Here is a 14,621-nt window from a genome sequence, read left to right as displayed (position 1 = left end):
AAAACTTCTGTGCCAATTTGAATTTGGGTATTAAAAGAAAGTATGAAATTAATGTGGAATATGTTCATAAGTAAAACAAATTAACCAGGTAGGAGATCTCTACCTGCCACTAACATAGGAAAATCAATTATCTCATCATTATGGAAGCGGTCACCAGTGGCCAGAGTCGTAGATGTCCCATGCGCAAGCGCCCCATGGGTAAGGGCAAACCTAGCAAGAGAATAGCAGGAGCAAAAGGTTTTTGTGCGCAATTCAAGTTGTTGGTTCTGGCCAAACAGGCCCTTGCCAAATGGAAGAGGCTTGTGGCTCGAGGAGGGAGATGAGTAGAAGGAAATAAAAGATAATTCAGAACACACTCCCAATAGTCTGCCAATGAAAGCCCTGTTTCTTACACGGCACGGCCTGAGAGCCAGCGCGGTGTCCACAGCAATTGAGTAGCCAAGTAGTATCACTAAAAACTAGGGTGGGCCAGCCCTCCACATCCACTGGGAGTTTTAATGTGGGAGGTGATAACCCATGTCATCTAGACCCCCCAAATCAAAATTACCTAGGAAGACTCCGGTTGTCATGTTATTTGCCTATTGAGTGCTCGCATTGCAGTACCCAAGTTGCTATGAATAGGTCCCTAGGTGTGTGATATATGTTGATGCCCAACTATCAAAATGTAGTTGTGGCTAACTGGAGTCCAACGGAAGAAGGCTTCATGGCCATAGCAAATAAGAACAGCACTAGGGGACAACAGTGTCTGATGCCTCTACCTACAGGCCATGGTGTTGAGGTACACTTCCTAGTTTTAACCTTGAGCTGAAAGGGGCAGAGTATAGGATTTGTATCCATTTCCGTCAGTACTGACCTACTCCAAATAATCTCAGCACTTTGTGCATATATATTCCCTGTGCGGGGAATCAAGTGTTTTCTCCAAATCCAATGAAATCCACACAGCATTGGGAGAGGAAGCTTCCGATTCACTGTTAATATGCCACAGCCTCTGAAAGCTTAAATAGGTGTTTTGACCTTATATAAAGCCCGCCTGATCATTGTGAATTAAGTCCAGCAGTTCCGGCAACAATCGATATATAAGCAGTATGGTTAAATTGTTACAGTCTGTATTTAAAATAGAGTACGGACCATACAACCTCAAGTCTGTTGGATCCTTGTGGGGTTTTAATAATGTAGAGATGAGTGCGGTAATAAGGGTTGAGGGAAGGAACCTTTAGAAAACATGGCCCAATATAATATCAGTAATTGTGGTGCCAATTTCTGGGAAAACTGTGTACAAAATTCAGCCGGTAGGCCATCTGTACCTGGGACCTTCCCTTGAGGCAGGGCTTTCAGAGTCAAGAGAATCTCTGGTGCCTTAATGGGCATGTCAAGGGACATTCAGGCCTCTGGGGTTAAACAAGGAAGTGGAAGTTGGGCAACAAAATGGTCAAACCGACACTCAGGCTATAGCAGTGGAGCAGCATATAAGTCCCTGTAGTAACTGCATAAAGTGGCATTGATAGGTGTAAGGCCCGTAAGCGTCTAGACTTGTCTCCCTCATCGTGGGTTCTAGCCAGGTAGACAGCACAATCATGACACCGAAGTAGTTAAACAGTGTCAAAGTACTTAGCTCTTGATTCGCGCAGCTCACCCACTGTGTCAGAGGAGAGCACTACTGCTCATTCCAGCTCAGCCAGGGCCAACTCGACTTGTTGGATATCTCGCATAAGCACACTGCCGGCAAATCCCCTTGTGAAGATCTTAAATGTTTCTCACTCCAGCAAGGGGGGGGGGGGGGTATGTTCTTGCATTCTCTTGAAAAAAGGTTTCAATGTGTTCAAACACTGTCGGCGGAACAATGGGTCGTCTAACATCCTAACTGACAGTTTCCAAGTGGGAATCGGTGGGGGTGGAGCGCCCCAGACTACTATCATACCTAGACAGTTATGATCAGATAACACTCGGGGATTATTGTGAATGGAGGTCACTGTATGATGGAGGGACGTAGAACAAACAAACCGGTCCAGTCTGGAATTTAATTTAGCATTCTATACCTCTCTCAATATAGCCTCTACCTCCACTCTCTGACTCATCCCAAACCTCATTCTACTACTGTGAACTCCAAAATAACCCTTTCTAGACTCTTGCCTCCTCTGTCCCTCCTTGGATCACCCCAAACCTCATTTGACTACTACGATCTCCCAAACAGCCCCTTCTAAATTCTTCCTAATGTATCCCTCCTTAGTCTCATATATTTTACTACTAGGATCTCCCTAATCCATTTCTAGAGACTCTTACTTCCTTTATCTCTCCTTTACTCATCCCAAACCTCCTACTACTACTTCTATGATCTCCCAATAAACGCTTTCTAGAATTTTCCTTCTTCTATCCTTCCATTATCCTTTCCAAGCCAACTAACAGACTCACATGTCCACCAATCAAATTAACTCATATTGCCCTATACTAATTCACCACTAATCTTTTGGGTTCCGTAGTAGCGTGCTACTCACCGAAAAGCATTAGTGGTATATAAATAGAAATACAGTTACAATTACGTTGAGCTTCTACAGCCAGACATTCTTTGTGATAAGCCAAGTGATTTTTTCTCCCATCGCGATAACCTATTTTTTTTTTTAATTCAGCTCTTTTTCCTGCACAATACTTTCCTGTTTAATAACATTGATCCTCTTCACTCTAATAGAATCTACCACACACTTGATTGAATGTTCAATTTTCATGGCAGTTACTAAAACTTCCTCTAACGATGGATAGTCTCTTTGCCATAATTCATCCCAAACTTTATCAATGTTGCAACCGAACATGAATTCGTCCCTAATCCTTTCCTCAATAGTAACTAAACATTTGCAAGAAGAAACAAGTTTCCTCAAATCAGTGATGTAGCCTTCTACCGACTCCTCTTCTCTCTGCACTCTTTTCCCAAAAAGGTACCTGTGCAAAATAGTGCTGACTTTGGGTAGGTAATGCTTGTCTAAAATCCTTATACATAGCACATATTCATTTAAATGTACTGTGTCCTACTCTGATACATCTGGGAGGTGATCAAAAACTTCTTGACCTTTGGGACCCAAACAATGTAATAAAATACCTATTTTCCTTTCCTTTTGGAACTAAGGGCCTCAGTACAATGGCGGTGGGACCGCCACCTTCAGGCCGTTGGTAGCTGTATCACTGCCATTGGACCATTGGACCCTGCTGGACTGCCCGCTGCATTATGATGGCGGGCGGATGGAGGGTGGGTGGAGAGACCAACCGCCACTCATTGTCGGACCGTCGGAGGGACTGCAATCCCTGCAAAAGTGGCCATAGGGATTACAATGTCCATTTTCGCCAGCCGTTTCATGGCAGTTAGCCCGCCATGTAAAGGCAGTCAGAAAGTGATGTAGGGGCACGTAGCGGGCTCCCCTTCCACCCTGGCACTCCGATATGTGTCCAGGGATGCACCTATGGTGCCCCCTACATATCCCTGCCCGCATGGTGCCTACCACATAGTGCAGGGATATGTCAGATGTGTTTTTTTTGTATTGCGGTATGTGAATACACATTGGGACCGCCGTGAAGGTGGTTGCATCATAATGCGGCCAGTGGGACCTCTGACTCCTAGTTGGGTGGTCCTGCTTCCGCGTCAGTATCCAACATCATAATCAGGCCCTAAGTGAGGAACCACACACGAGGCTACTGTTCAAATACTTTTTTCCATTTGCACAATTTAATACTTGGTTCTCCAGGGCAAGCCTAAAAACAAAGGTGGAGCAGAAACTGTATATTCTCCTTAATCAAATTTGTACGTTAAAACCAAAACCAAAACAATCACCAACCCGGTTCCGCGTAGGATAAAGTAATCACACAAATATGTTTGTCTTCAAATGTATTTATTTCTTTTCGTACAACCACCTCCTCACATCTCTCGCTTCCTTGTTTGTTTAAATGCCTGTGTTCATTTATTGTACATTCAAGCAGAATGTCTGATTACAAAAAATATTTTCTTTTCATTTTGCAATTGCTTTGTAGTCTTATAAATTGCCCAAAGAAAACTTTCACATTCTGGTTACTTGGATGGTGTCATCTATAAAATAGCAAGGAGTTTCTAAAGAGAATTGCACAAAGTTTTCATTCACTTTCACTTGTGAAGTCGAGTTAACCGATGTACTGTTTTCTCAGAGCCACTGTGAACAGAATATCTATATTTCTCATCCTCAACTCTAAATACTTCAAAAACCAATCCGAAATTAATACTTAGGAACCATTCTCTTAAATAACCAGGTTTGCAAGATTTACAGACATGCCTCATTGTATTAAAAACATGAAAACAAACAGTTTAAATAATTAGAAAGTTGAGGTCATGGGGTTTCTTTAAGAAAGAAACTTCCAACAGATTGTTTTGTACTTGAAGACTTACCTGCTGCAACATTTTACAAAAACATTCAAAGGTTGATAGTATGTATTTATTCTCTGACCTCAGCACTGCACAGACTTGCAGAGACAGTGAAGCACTTGCCACCTTCCTGTCTCATTACAAACATTGCCGCTGAACTCGCAGTGAAATGCGATTACAACATAGCCAAGTGTGACCTTTCTGAATGGCTGCCTTGCCACATGAGAAGAGGGAAAGAGACAAGGCGACACAGCTCAGAGGTTTAAAGACGTGAGGAGTAAGAGATATGGTGCCATAATCATAACAAGTAATGGGCAAGGAAGAGAAGCTACAAATCAAGAAGAAGGTGGGAATAAATATATATCCAAGAAAGGGAGAAGTAAATGATGCAGTCCTATAAATAGAACAACACGGAGGTTAGAAAGGGTGACGACTTCCCTCCAGCTCATTACAGACACTATTTCCAGTCTTGGATGTTGATGTTTGTGTGGTAGCCTAATGCATTCTGGATGTTGAAGACCTGTTTTGCTTCTATTGAACAAATTCGACAAATACACTTGATATCAATGAGTTGTAGCGGAAAGGCTTAGTACTGAAGACTTTTGGGGAGCACGGAACTTTAATAAATATTTCGTTTACGATTCAGAATTTGTGTCTCAGCATAACTGAATATAAAGTCCCTGCTCTTACTGGGCCCTTGGTCCCTGGACCTTGGACCTAGGTAAAGAATTAATAGGAAACTGCAAATCAAAATTCTAATTTTGCATCACAAATAAATATCAATTATTGGGAGCAAATGGTGAGATCTGTATGTGAGTTGAAAAGGTTATAGTTAAATCTTTTAGTATTTCTATATTAGTCATTAATTGATTTTTCTCAAATAACAATACAGAATATAAAACATAAAGAGCATTCTATATGAATAAAATCCCTATTCTAAATCCTGAGAGAAGAAACATTCTTGAAGCCTTAAAGGGTTCGAAAAGGAGAGGTGATAGCATAAAGCTTTAAGTAATTGAAATAGCACTTCACATGTAGAGAAGTTTGGGAAATTTAGTGGAGTCTCAGTAATATGGTATAGATTCTGACAAGAAGAAACAAATGACTCTGCACAGACCACAGCGAAGAGTCTGGGCCTTTAAAGGAAAAAGCTCAGTCCAAAAAGTACTCTCTAGTCTAGGAACACACACTAATATAACATTTTGATACCTGCAACTAAAACAAATGTTTCAGCAGTACATCTTCTCCACCAAAAGGATCACGATGTCTTCATGGGAACGGAAATCTTTTGCTGTCTACGCTGTCTCGAAACACAGACTTACAGATATTAAATGTTATAGGTAACATTACTGACACCATTGTACAAGTCGTGGTTTGCTTCCCACTGGTTCATAATAGGACAGTTCATGGTTAGGACTGTCAGGAAATCATCTCTTTCTCACATATTCTAACTCACAAATCTAACTCATGAAAAAACATTTAAGTAAAATTAACTACATTATTTAATACACTACTGTGTTCTATGAAAAACATGTCTATGGGAAGGAGGAAAACTATCTTTTTCTATTAGGTCATGTTGGTACAGCACATTTTTTAATTGAACTCTTCACATTACTACGAATGTTGACCTAAGGCCAGTAAAAAGGGAAAAGAAAACTGCATTCATATGCAACTTAACATGATTTGCTATAAAAAGCCTAGTGCTCTCATTTGCCTTTTTTAAAAATGTCCCTTCTACACGTTATTTCTACATGTTAATTACATCAATCTGCATTTATAAAAACGCTCTAACAGGACCTCCGGCAAGGATCTGAAGTAAGGTGATCATCCTTACGGTAGATGGTGGGGTCTCCCAGCTGCAACACACTGCGAGCCACCAAACTAGAATGCTGAAGTGAAACTGTGGTGAAACCGCAAATGCCAGCCCCACCCTGAGACAGAACTCACAACATGCATCTTCCCACCCATCTCCGATCACTTTATTAATAACTTGCTTCATTCCTTTGCTAGGTATCAGAGAGGACTTTAGTCTATAAACCTTCAAAGGAAAGATTCCAAGCTATGGTTTCCATAAGATACAGGAAAGTGCTACATAACTATTACTCACTGCATTTGTTTATGACACAGACTGCTTCAACAATCAAAAGTGCAATGAAAACTGGGAAATGTATTGTAACCCAGAGGTAGTGTGGCCTCCAGGGAGGGTCGGATGGCAGTCTTTCTCCTGAACCCATGTTGGACTACCTGTGAGTTAACAGGCTATGTAATAAAAGAATTAATAATTGGCAAATAGTGCAGTCAAGCTTCTACCTGGGTCATGCTGATCTTCCATGTTGGAGCATAGACTGGCGCTTGTTTTACAAGTTGCTCTTCCTTGCTAATCATAATGTGAGCTTTAGCATGATAGAGCACGCCCACTGAAATGCACCTTAGCAAAAAGTCACTTCCTCCCAGACTTCTGAATGTGGATAGATTATATTTCTATAAATTGACTTTTGTGTGGCAGTGATCCATTCACTTGTGAAATTCACCTCTCCTCTGCTGCCTCCAAAGGTTGGGACACTTTGAATCATATTACTTATAAGGGAGGGGGAGAAGCACACACAGTAGAATGGAGAGCTGTTCAGAAATGACCTTCAGCTGTTATGAGACAGCGCCTCCTATAAGGCTGGAAATGTGGAACAATGCCTGCAAGTGCATGACTACTTGCCCTCTGTGTGAAAGGCACAAGGCTTCTGCAATATGGATGTGTTGCATATTCAGCAGTTCCTATAGGTCAAATGATTTGAATTGCAGGTATACTGTCAAATGTTGTATCCACCTTTCTTTATTAGCATGATTTGTGCTGATGTGATTCCTTCCATATTGTCACTTAGCGCTGAGTAGCCTGATGTCTGGTTTCTGAAGTATAGGCATTTGGTAAGGACCACCCTTCTGGGTCTACAGTCCAGCATAGTTTGCATTGCTTCTGCCATTAGCAGTCAAAATTTACTTACTTACTTATGCCTACAACCCCTCATGGGGTATAGGCCATTTACCAGGATTCACCAGTCATTTCTGTTCTGGGCTTTTCTTTCAATCTGATTCCAGGTGTAACCCATCGCCTTGCAGTCAGCCTCCAGGCCTCGGTGCTAGGTGTTACTTGGTCTTCCTCTTTTCTTTATCCATTGAGGGTTACAAGTCCTGACTTGCCTGGCGGTGTTTGATGAGAGCTTGCGAAGGGTATGACCTATTCAGCCTCAGTGTCTTTTCATGATTTCTTCATGAGCAGGGAGTTGGAAAGTCTGCTGCCATAGGTCGTTGTTGCTGATGGTGTTTGGCTAGAAGATTTGGAGGATTTTCCTCAGGACGATGATGATGAAGGTGTGGACTTTGTTGATGGTGGTCACTGGTGTCCTTCAAGCTTCTGCTCCATACATATGTTATGTTGGTGTTAAAAAGCCTGTAGTCAAAGACTAGCAGGTAAGGGTTCGGTCCTTTTTATACATGGACCTTGTTTGAGGGACTTACTGCTGCTCCCTCATATGCCATTCAGTGTGATTCATACAATGTTGTGCATGTATTCTACCTCTCACTCCCCTTTCCACCATTACACACTTAGGTGTGGGAAGTAAAACAAGCGTGATAGTTGATACAGCCGTGACACATGGCATAAAGATAGTTTGTGTGCACAGTGTTTAAAAAGGTCGACGGCGTTTCGATCCCGTTTACACGGATACTGGGATCATCATCAGGACACAAAATGATTAATGCCTGAACAACATTAGGACTACTCAATTATTTACATAGACATAGGAAAAAGGATAAAAAGGAAGGAAGAGTATGCTTGTTAGTGAGGGAAAGGTTCCACAACACAAGGTGCAGACGGCATGGTGAAGGATCCTTTTATGTAAGGGCTGTGAATTTGGTGACAAGGTGGGAAGCGCGGTGGAGAAATGGTGAGCACGCATCAATAGGGCGGAGGTTATTAACTCTTGATACTAAGGTGAGCCGTTGCCTATCTGTGAAACCGGCACGATAGAGACTAATTAGGATAGAACGTTGAGCCCTGACGCAAAGACCGGGAGCGCGTTTAGTTAAAAGAGGGGAGGCTAAAACATAAACCCTGGCGGCCATTTTGGGTGTGAAAAACGGGTGCCAATGATATACGCATAACTTGGTGCAATGAGTGGTGTCTGTAGAATACAAAACATCCCTCAGTTGGATAGGGGTACATGCGAGAGTAGTGAGATTGTACCCTTTTGGGAAAAACCTGACAATCGGCGCAGGTGCACCTGTAGTGTTTGGATAGCAGAGTGCATCAAAATAAGCATGGATATAGAAGAAATACTGCGTGTGTGCATGAATAAGCAAACTAAACAAGTGCAAGTTGAACTAAAGATGAAAGGACATGGTGTATCATACAAAGGTTTTTTAACAACACATAAAAAAACAAGGTGACAGATGGTGGTTTGTCATACATTGGTACATTAGGGAAAATTACAGTTAGCAATGTAAAATAAGGTTGTCCAATCTTCATTTCTGTTTAATCCATTTTTTATGCTCTGGGTGTGCTAAATCCATTTAAGTTCCTCTTTCTTTAGCAGGCTGCCAATGTCTGCGCCTCTAGGAGGATGCTTGATCAGGCTGATGATAGGCCATTTTATATCATCTTCATTGTGACCTGCATTGGAGAAATGTTCAACCAATGGTGTATTGGGAGTTTTACAGCGAATCCTGCTGCGGTGCTGGCAGATCCTGAGACGGGTTTTCAGCGTTGTTTGTCCTATATAGATTTTCTGACAAGGGCATTGGATTACATAAATCACATTACATGAATTATAGTTGGTGAAGCTTTTGGATGCGATCTTAACGTTATTGAATGCAATTTCTTTTCCTTCAATAATGAAATATCACACACTGCAATTCTCACATTTAGCGTGCCCTATCAGGGGGATGAGACCCCATAGTTCAGTAAGTGTTGATGCGGGGTTAGGGATGGGTAGTGCTGCGCTGTCCAAGTGGTCCTTTACATTGCGGCTTTTGCGAAAAGCAAACAAAGGGCGTTCGACGTTCGATGTTGAAAATGCCTGCATTGAGGATCATCCAGCATTTTAGGACAGATTTGCATATGATATTTGACACACAAGAGAAAGTGGTAACGCATACCATGTGGTTTGAGTCAGTCTTAGCTTTGGGAGATAGGAGGACATCTCTTGGGCAATACCATGCCCTTTTCAATGCGGTACGAACCAACCGTTTTGGGTATCCGCGAGTTTGGAGCTTGGAGGAGAGTACCACAGCTTCTTGGAAGTAGTCTTCTTTGAGAAAACAGTTACTCCTGATGCGTAAAAATTGGGAGTACGGAAGTGAGTCTTGTAATGCATGTGGGTGGTTGCTATCATATTTGAGCAAAGTATTTCGTTCTGTGGGCTTTCTACATAGACTTGTAATCAGTTTGCCATTGAAGTGATGGATCGTGAGGTCCAAGAATGGAATGTGTGTTTTGCTATGTGTGAGAGTGAAAGTGAGACCCTGGCGATTACTGTTAAGCCAGTGAAGGAACTGATTGAGAATGTTTTCATTAGTGTGCCAAATTTGAAAAATGTCTTCGATGTATCGCTTCCATAGGGTGATGCCCATATGGAAAGGATTTTGAGGTGTAAGAATTTTGGACATTTCCAAGTAGTCCATAAACAATGTGGCTAGATTGGGGGAGAAAATGGCCCCCATTGAGGTACCCTTAACCTGCTGATAAAATGTGTTGTCAAATGTGAAAAAGTTCCTTGTGAGGCATAATTCAAGCAGTTGCAGTAAAATAATTGTGGGTATACTCATTTCTCTTGTTTTAGCTACTCTTGATAAGGACCACTGTCCTCGATAAAAAGAATCTGCTTTTCAGGCAGATGTGGCAGGGACTTTCGCCATCATTATGCAAGGAGTAGCAAAACTTATGCCAAAAGTGCTCTGAAAAGGTCAAGGTTGTTCACCATTACACCATATTTAACAAAATGCCACAATTAGCTACAAATATTTCAATAATGCATAGAATGTCAAGGAAAGATATAGCATGTCTACAATATGTCACAGATGACCACCATTATGTAAGGGTCCAACATAATGCAACATTTACGTCACGATTGTCTACAATATGTCATTATGTCAGGATCGCCTCCATTATTGTAGTGATACTTGCAATAGACACACAGACAGATACACACTAACATGCATCGCTTCACCCAGACACTTAAACATACACTTGTATATGCTAAAAAACGCACACTTACACAGATATGCACATGCATATATGGAATGGACACGGACAAACTCAGGTTTTTCACAACCACCCTACTATTCATTGATACTGTTATTCAGGCAGTGTTCAGCCTCTGGTTGTCAGAGTTTGACATCTCCTGTCTGACCCTTAGACATCACAGCAGCAGGAAAGAGTAGAAGATGTCATGTTGACAGCTTGAACTTGTCCGTCCAGGAATGGTGCACACACACCCCTTTAAGCAGGTAAAGCTGCAGGTTCTTCTTTTTACAAGTAGGAAGGCCAAGGCTCAGCCACCCTCCAGCCACATGTATAGAATGTCTGCATGAGAAGTGGCTGAAAAGCAGAAGGGCCACCCTAACAAGTTCCGATGCACCATCTACTATTGCATGAGGATAATATTAGGATGAAGTTCACTGCTTTTATGTTTTTGTCAATGGCAGTGGCAATAATAACGTTTGCAAGCACATGGGCTGTCGAATTCACATTTTCTGCTTCTGTCTAATTGCAAGAAATATTGAAATGCTGTTCTTTAAACACATTTGGCAAACCAGCCACAGTGAAGTCAGCTAGATTTGGAAAATTATGCACTGCACTCAGGAGGTATTTGACTGAGCGCCTAGATTGTCACTTTGTATTCATATGTAAATGGTATATTTTTCTTTCATCATCTTTAAATAGGATTACATTAATGTGTGCACTACATTTTTTCACAATTTAATTCTGTTGTTGCTGCCAGTAAAATTACCTGTACTGCAAAGAAAAAAAGCAGTAACGTTTCATAACTTTCATTCTGCAGATTAAGTACTTTAGGACTATTAAATGATCATTTTATTTCAGATTGATTTTTGTCGGCTCGCGTGAAGGTCATCTTCCAGACTGTTTGTGCCTGGTCCATATTTACAGATTCACTCCTATACCTGCACTACTTTTCAATGTAAGTGGGATTTATTGGCACATTGTCTTGGATATTAACAGTAAGAATATATATTTTTCTGCATATATTTGGTTGCAGTGGAACATATTTTGGAACATGTAATGTAGTGTGCGATTTTGATGAATTAGCTACATTTGTGGATTGAAACTACACCTCACAGCAACACAGGGGGCATACTCGACGTGTCACCACTTGTGTGACGCATGGGATGCATACCCTCATGCACACCTGATTATATGAGATGCCAGGTTCATTTAGAGATGTCAGTCCATTTTTATCCAAAAATCAGGGTGGGGAGAAAGAAGCAGTGATTCATTCAGAACCATTCATAATAGTAATGAATCAAAGGGGAATGAACCACGTGTCACTTTTTTTTGCTAACTTTCAGGTAATAATCACGACCGTCACAGAACCAGATGGTCTCCCTCCAGGAGGAGGATAGTTGACTGCCTGGAGAACGAGATATGCAGACGGAAAAGGACCCAATAAAGATATACCGCTACCAACTAGTTAGAGTGTATGAGGGCCTTTGTACAACACTCATAGACCCTGGCATTCCATGACACGTGTTTCATTCCCCATTGATTTATTATTAATGTCAATTTTTCTCGACATCCAGGATAGAGCAGGAGGGGAAATGGCCATATTACCCGGGCTCATTTAGTCTAAGGAAATATTACCTAAGAACTGGAGGGTTCTCTAACAAACTGTTATGTTTAGTGTGTGACTACAGAGGCATGCATATTACAAATTTCCTATATCCTAAAAGTACACTGAACGACGGCGGGCGTGGCTTCGCTGTGCAGCGAAATGGCCGCACATTAGAGCGGCTCCACCGGCTGAAACTTATAAATCCGACAAAATCCGTTCATGCTACACGGGACAGTGGACCACTCACAGGGAAATACTTCCAGAACAAGTTGGCAGTGCGAGGGCACGTTTCCAGGCCGGAACGAAGCTGCTAGCAGGCAAGAAAACAGCAGCAGGAAGAGGCCTACCCGCGAGTCAGCCACACAAATCCGGGACATCAAGTTGGCGCCACCCCTGAGAGAGGAGCATAGAGACTGGGAGAGAGGCGTCGGCAATAGCCGCATCGTCCAGGAACTCACGCGGTGCACCGGAGCGACATACCCGAGCCCAAAATCGTGAGTCTTTGGGCGGGCGAGGCGCGACCCTGGTCTCATGAGAAGCCTTATGTAAAACAGGGGACTGAGAATGCCTGTGAGCGGGCGGATCTAATGGGCGCCATTGATCACTGGGGCAGTGACTGGGGGTCCGCACTGTAATTAATGTGCGGCCTATGACAACGAAGGCACTCTGTGTGTAAGTGTGACCACAAATCTGTACGAATATGCGGAGGAGTCTATATTACCTGCCCCATGGCTGACTCGGGACGTAAAGAGGCGTCCGATTGCTTTCCATTTTGTTAAGCACAAACAAAGACTGCAAGCCCGATCAACGTGGAACCCGCGCTCACCACAAATGCTACAAGGGGACGCAGTAAGTCATTGCTAAACACTAGCAACCAGGTATTAAAGCTGGGGTGTACATAATTTGAAATAAAGGAGGCAGTCACGGGGCTGGAGACGTGTATGAGGGCGCAACGACAGGAAGCGAGATTGCCGCAGCGTAAGCAGAGCTGGCGTAGGGCACAGGTCGCTGCTCGGGTGGGCTGATTATTTTACTTCAAGACATTTGCGGTCCTGAGCACACTAGAGGACGCCTAACCTTGATGCCAGGGTCTGGTGCATGAACTAGTAGCAACGGCAGGAAGCTGGTGAGGCGAATACCGGGGTGGCGGACTGAGCGGCAATACAGCTACAGACACATGGGATTGAAATCAGCATACTGCGGCACAGTTGGTTATTAGGATAAAGGTCTGCTGGTGGTGACGGGCAAGCGTTGAAAGCAGGAGACGGCAGACTACCCCGCACAGCAGGAATTACAGTCACTGACAAACTTGTCATTTTGGACAAGTACAGCTGGTGCTCATCGACACTGCAGGGGTGCTGTCCGGGTGTATTGGTGTTACCGTAGTAAATACTTTAAGTCACACTGCTTGCGGCCAGTACAGAGGGCACGGCCACTCAAATATTCGCGAGGTGCGACTGCAAGTGACGGGGGACAGGAAATATCTGGCAGTGCGCCCTCAGCTATTGTACTCGCACTCCTGACGGAAAAAGCCTGCATAACATGGGGTTGGGGATGGCAGTGAGCCCTTGGGCGGCAACGAAATGACAAGTGGCAGTCCGAGCGGAGCGCCAGGCTCTGGTGCTGAGAGCAAAGGACTAAGTTGTCTGTTGCACGAACTACACCACAGCCGGCACAGTTCGCCATAATGGGGAAATCAGACACGCACCAGCCCAAGATATCAATCGACAGGGGGAACAACAAAGTGGCTGATTGTGACATTAGTCAACAGGATCCAGCCAAAGATGGGGCCACTAGCCACTCACCTGAAGAGGACATTCAAGTGATGTTTAAATATCTGAAAACAAGACTTCGAGGCTTAGACTCGAAAATGGACTCGCTTGCGGAGAGAATGGACAGGATAACGCAACAAATGGAAAAACAGGAGGGCTGCATGAGCGTGCTGGAAACAAGAGTGACAGAGATGGAAGAAGGGCAGACGGATATGTACAAGAAACTGCAGGAAATAGACGGGGTATTGTATGGTATTAAACAGAAGAATGAGGATTTGGAAGCTAGGTCGAGGACAAATAACCTAAGAATCATGGGGATTGCTGAATCGACAGACATCCAAAACATGGAGAAGTATGTAGAGACAATGATGACAGACCTCTTCGGGCCTGACCTGTCCGCCATGTTTTTAATTGAACGAGCACACCTAACATTGGGCCCTAGGCCACGACCAGGGGCACCGGCAAGACCAATACTGGCGAGAGTTTTAACCAATAGAGATCAGGACACGATACTCAGGTTGGCGAGTGAGAAAGGAGATTGCAATATAAAGGTAACAACATCACACTGTATCCGGATTTCACACTGCAGGTCCAGGCGGCCCGAAGGGAGTTTATACCCGAGAAGAAAATCTT

General features: G+C 43.2%; 1 protein-coding gene across 3 annotated transcripts in view; it reads left to right on the top strand.

The window, feature by feature from the left end:
* LOC146822827 (Y+L amino acid transporter 2-like) overlaps window positions 1–14,621 on the top strand; it is a 436,531-nt gene that overhangs the window by 374,625 nt on the left and 47,285 nt on the right. For all 3 annotated transcript variants that reach the window (XM_085607020.1, XM_085607018.1, XM_085607019.1), the window contains one exon: window positions 11,469–11,565. In XM_085607020.1, the coding sequence (XP_085463146.1) occupies window positions 11,469–11,565 (97 nt within the window). The remainder of the gene's footprint in view (window positions 1–11,468; window positions 11,566–14,621) is intronic.

This window comes from Triturus cristatus, chromosome 5_2 (assembly GCF_964204655.1).
Source record: "Triturus cristatus chromosome 5_2, aTriCri1.1, whole genome shotgun sequence".
Taxonomy (NCBI): domain Eukaryota; kingdom Metazoa; phylum Chordata; class Amphibia; order Caudata; family Salamandridae; genus Triturus; species Triturus cristatus.
Note: the sequence above shows the minus strand (reverse complement) of the source record. Positions and strands in the feature narration are given on the sequence as shown.